The sequence below is a fragment of the Salmo trutta genome, chromosome 27, assembly GCF_901001165.1.
Source record: "Salmo trutta chromosome 27, fSalTru1.1, whole genome shotgun sequence".
NCBI classification, from domain to species: Eukaryota; Metazoa; Chordata; class Actinopteri; order Salmoniformes; family Salmonidae; genus Salmo; species Salmo trutta.
This window is the reverse complement of record NC_042983.1, coordinates 24,468,666-24,473,929: the sequence shown is the minus strand read 5'-3', so window position 1 is coordinate 24,473,929 and position 5,264 is coordinate 24,468,666. Positions and strand designations below refer to the sequence as shown.

Here is a 5,264-nt window from a genome sequence, read left to right as displayed (position 1 = left end):
GGGACGTCCCTACCAAACATTAAAACCCCTTCCCAGAGCCTTGCCTGGTCTGGAGAGCATCGTTCATAGATGCGCATTCTAGCCCTTCTATCTCCATCTTCTTCTTCTGTGGATTTTAAATGGCTGTTGGCAACCAAACTATCTCCATCTAGAGCCAAACTCTAGTTGAGGGCAGGTTATACAGTATATATGAATGAGATTTTTTTATTTATTCTATTTCACCATTATTTAACCAGGTAGGCTAGTTGAGAACAAGTTCTCATTTGCAACTGCGAACTGGCCAAGATAAAGCAAAGCAGTTCAACACATACAACAACAGAGTTACACATGGAATAAACAAACATACAATCAATAATACAGTAGGAAAATCTATATACAGCATGTGCAAATGAGGTAGGATAAAAGAGGTAAGGCAATAAATAGGCCATGGTGGCAAAGTAATTACAATATAGCAATTAAACACTGGAATGGTTGGATTTGCAGAGGATGAATGTGCAAGTTGAGATACTGTGGTGCAAAGGAGCAAGATAAATAAATAAATACAGTATGGGGATGAGGTAGATTGGATGGGCTATTTACAGATGAGCTATGTACAGGTGCAGTGATCTGCTCTGACAGCTGGTGCTTAAAGCTAGTGAGGGAGATAAGAGTCTCCAGCTTCAGAGATTTTTGCAGTTCGTTCCAGTCATTGGCAGCAGAGAACTGGAAGGAGAGGCGGCCAAAGGAAGAATTGGCTTTTGGGGTGACCAGTGAGATATACCTGCTGGAGCGCGTGCTACGAGTGGGTGCTGCTATGGTGACCAGTGAGCTGAGATAAGGCGGGGCTTTACCTAGCAGGGTCTTGTAGATGACCTGGAGCCAGTGGGTTTGGCGACGAGTTTGAAGCGAGGGCCAGCCAACGAGAGCGTACAGGTCGCAGTGGTGGGTAGTATATGGGGCTTTGGTGACAAAACGGATGGCACTGTGATAGACTGCATCCAATTTGTTGAGTAGAGTGTTGGAGCCTATTTTGTAAATGACATCGCCAAAGTCGAGGATCAGTAGGATGGTCAGTTTTACGAGGGTATGTTTGGCAGCATGAGTGAAGGATGCTTTGTTGCGAAATAGGAAGCCGATTCTAGATTTCATTTTGGATTGGAGATGTTTAATGTGAGTCTGGAAGGAGAGTTTACAGTCTAACCAGACACCTAGGTATTTGTAGTTGTCCACAGATTCTAAGTCAGAACCGTCCAGAGTAGTGATGCTGGATGGGCGGGCAGGTGCGGGAAGCGATCGGTTGAAGAGCATGCATTTAGTTTTACTTGCATTTAAGAGCAGTTGGAGGCCACGGAAGGAGAGTTGTATGGCATTGAAGCTCATCTGGAGGTTAGTTAACAGTGTCCAACGAAGGGCCAGAGGTATACAGAATGGAGCAGCGAGAGCGACATCATTGATGTATACAGAGAAGAGAGTCGGCCCGAGAATTATAACCCTGTGGCATCTCCATAGAGACTGCCAGAGGTCCGGACAACAGGTCCTCCGATTTGACATACTGAACTCTATTGGAGAAGTAGTTGGTGAACCAAGCGAGGCAATCATTTGGGATACCAAGGCTGTTGAGTCTGCCAATAAGAATGTTGTGATTGACATAGTCGAAAGTCTTACCCAGGTCGATGAATACGGCTGCACAGTAATGTCTCTTATCGATGGCGGTTATGACATCGTGTAGGACCTTGAGCGTGGATGAGGAGCACCCGTGACCAGCTCTGAAACCAGATTGCATAGCGGAGAAGGTACGGTGAGATTCGAAATGGTCGGTAATCTGTTTGTTAACTTGCCATTCAAAGACCTTAGAAAGGCAGGGTAGAATAGATATAGGTCTATAACAGTTTGGGTCTAGAGTGTCTCCTCCTTTGAAGAGGGGGATGACCGCAGCAGCTTTCCAATCTATGGGAATCTCAGACGATACGAAAGAGAGTTTGAACAGGCTTGTAATTAGGGTTGCAACAATTTCGGCAGATAATTTTAGAAAGAGAGGGTCCAGATTGTCTAGCCCGGCTGATTTGTAGGGGTCCAGATTTTGCAGCTCTTTCAGAACAGATTGATGAAGAACATGTATTTAGTCTCTGTAGCTCATGCAGCTGTTTTGAAGAATATTTGTAGCTAAATACATTGTGAAGAAAAGAGAACAAACATCAACATACGGTGCAGTAGGCCTACATACAACGTGAACAACAAATGTAGTTCAATTGTGTTCTCAGACGACAGAAAATCAAGAAAAAAAATACAAAGCACATGGAAATCAACTCTTTATTGTACATGTACATAAATTATTGGGATAATGACTACAACAGTGTCTGGAAGGAAAAAGAGATGTCAATTAAGTGATTGCTGATAGGCTACATACAAACAGTCAGTTAGCCTAACAGTTTCATATGTGCTATAATTGTATCTTAACTTGCATAACATCTCAATTCAGATATCTGTAAACATTTGGAATGATTTTCACTTTGCCAGCACAGATACATTTTCCAAGAGCTTTCGAAGCTCACCAGGCAGAGAACAGTAAACCGCATTATACATTCTACTAGAAACAAAATAACACAACAGAAGACAATGGTGCCCTTCACAATGCCCATATTTGTTTTCATACCCAGGAGATTTGGATATTAGTGGATCTATACCAGGGTAGGCTACCACTAAAATGTAATAAAGAGACAAAGCTTAGCTCAGTGCTATTTCTGTCTCAGTTCCATGTGACAGCACTGAACAGTCTGTGGTTGTAACCCTTCTGAAATAAAAACAAAATTCCTCCTGTGAAGGGATGGAGTTTTCAGATTAATGATCTCTAATTGAATCCGATCAAAAGATAAGCATTTCCTCTTTAGGATAATCTAAGGCCAATGTAGGAGGACCTTTATAAGATAACAAAACTCTGATAGACGGTTGTGGTCCACTTTTATAACCTGCCAGAAATCTCTTAACTAAAACTATCACATAGACAGCAGTTGAAGAGAAAAATATTTAAAACATATTTAAGTCAACATGCCTGCATGTTAAATATACCTACTTAAAAGTGTAATCAATCTCACATTCCTTACAAAATAAAGACAGCATTTGCATAAACATCTGGTGAATACATTTTTCCTACAATGTGCTTCAACAGGGGGAAAAAAATGGCACATGATTCCACAATGAAACAGGCCTAACGAATTAGCTCCATAATAAGGATTTTAACTACTGTATCTTTCTGTTTTGAGTATTATGCTCATTAGTGGATAACCAGTACCTCTAAAATGACTTGATTGTCAGATATTAGTAACATAAATACATTTTGACACACTATCTGTAAGTGCTCAGCACACCTAATATGTGGTAATGACAATGGAAGTATAAATATCTAAAGATCCCAAATTAATCAGAATATCAGTGTGCAATATAGTGTAGGAGAGAATGTTTTTCTCTTTTGCAACAGCTGCATCATGGAGTTGACAATTTGCCTCACTTCCATCATCTGGTTAAACTATTATTACCTTTTAAAATCAAATAAAGGAATGGCCTGTGCTTTGATCTGACCACATTCAATGGATTTCTTTGTGTTTGATGTAAGACAGTTTTAATGTCAATAACAAGATAAGGATGACATCAGGATCATCGATCATATTGGAATGGCTTTGGTCACGGTAATGAAGTATTTGTTCTAGTATGGAATGTGCTGTTGACTCCATCTGGTGGCCATATAGAGGAGCTGCGCTGTAATCCAGCCATTGCCTCTCAGCACACCGTAAAAACACTTTTTTGGATTCAACTAATTATTACTAAGTAACTGGTTCCAGAACCTTTTTTAGTTTACTCAACTTTTCAAATCAGTGTTACCTGAACTTAACATTTTTAGTTGGCCCAAAATAATTATTTAGTTGGCCCAAAATAATAATTTCTAGTTGAATAAACATATGAGACAAGTTAAGCAAAAACATAAATTTTAATTTGACTGAATTTATGCCTAAGCTTTCTCAAGTTGGAGCTAAGTTTGGACCAACTAAAAATGTTACGTTCAGGTAACACTTTGATCAGAAAGTTGTTAATTAGCTCCTGCCGCAGCCATTCTTGGTCACAGCTAACAATTTATCACGGAAGGCAAAATTTTGTCAAATTCTTCCTCAGATGGAAATGTCCATGCTCCCGCTATACTTCAGTGGAGAAGAGGATGCTTTGACGTTTGCTGTCTGGTGTTGGGATGCTCTCAAGCTGAAGGAAATACAGTAGGACCTGTACCTACAGAATGGGAAAAGGGACAGAGCAGAGGAAAGGGATAATTAGAATCATAGCACAGATTTATGGGCTCTACAAATACACCACATGACCAGAAGTATGTGAACACCTGCTCGTCGAACATCTCATTACCAAATCATGGCCATTAATATGGAGTTGGTCCCCCCTTTGCTGCTATAACAGCCTCCACTCTTCTGGGAAGGCTTTCCACTAGAAGTTGGAACATTGCTGCGGGGACTTGCTTCCATTCAGCTACAAGAGCATTAGTGAGGTAAGGCACTGATGTTGGGCGATTAGGCCTGGCTCACAGTAGGCGTTCCAATTCATCCCAAAGGTGTTTGATGGGGTTGAGATCAGGGCTCTGTGTAGGCCAGTCAAGTTCTTCCACACCGATCTCGACAAACCATTTCTGTATGGACCTCGCTTTATGCACGGGGACATTATTATACTAAAACAAAAGTTGGAAGCGCAGATTTATCTATAATGTCATTGTATGCTGTAGCATTAAGATTTCCCTTCACTAGAACTAAGGGGCCTAGCCTGAACCATGAAAAACAGCCCCAGATCTTTATTCCTCCTCCACCAAACTTTACAGTTGGCACTATACATTCAGGCAGGTAGCGTTCTCCTTGCATCCGCCAAACCCACATTCGTCCGTCGGACTGCCAGATGGTGAAGCGTGATTCATCACTACAGAAAACGCGTTTCCACTGCTCTAGAGTCCAATGGCGACGAGCTTTACATTGCGCTTTGGCATTGCGCATGGTGATCTTAGGCTTGTGTCCGGCTGCTAGGCCATGGAAATCCATTTCATGAAGCTCCCGACGAACAGTTCTTGTGCAGACGTTGCTTCGAGAGGCAGTTTGGAACTCAGTAGTGAGTGTTGCAACCAAGGACAGACGATTTCTACACGCTTCAGCACTCGGCCGTCCTGTTCTGTGAGCTTGTGCGGCTTACCACTTCATGTCTGAGCCGTTGTTGGTCCTAGACGTTTCCACTTCAAAATAACAGCA

At 41.7% G+C, this 5,264-nt stretch overlaps 1 protein-coding gene across 2 annotated transcripts in view; it reads right to left on the bottom strand.

Moving 5' to 3' along the window:
• Positions 1–2,271: 2,271 nt before the first annotated feature.
• The window catches only part of LOC115164669 (breakpoint cluster region protein), a 44,363-nt gene continuing 41,370 nt past the window's right edge, over positions 2,272–5,264 (bottom strand). For both annotated transcript variants that reach the window (XM_029717387.1, XM_029717388.1), the window contains one exon: positions 2,272–4,254. In XM_029717387.1, the coding sequence (XP_029573247.1) occupies positions 4,165–4,254 (90 nt within the window). In that variant the 3' untranslated portion in view covers positions 2,272–4,164. The remainder of the gene's footprint in view (positions 4,255–5,264) is intronic.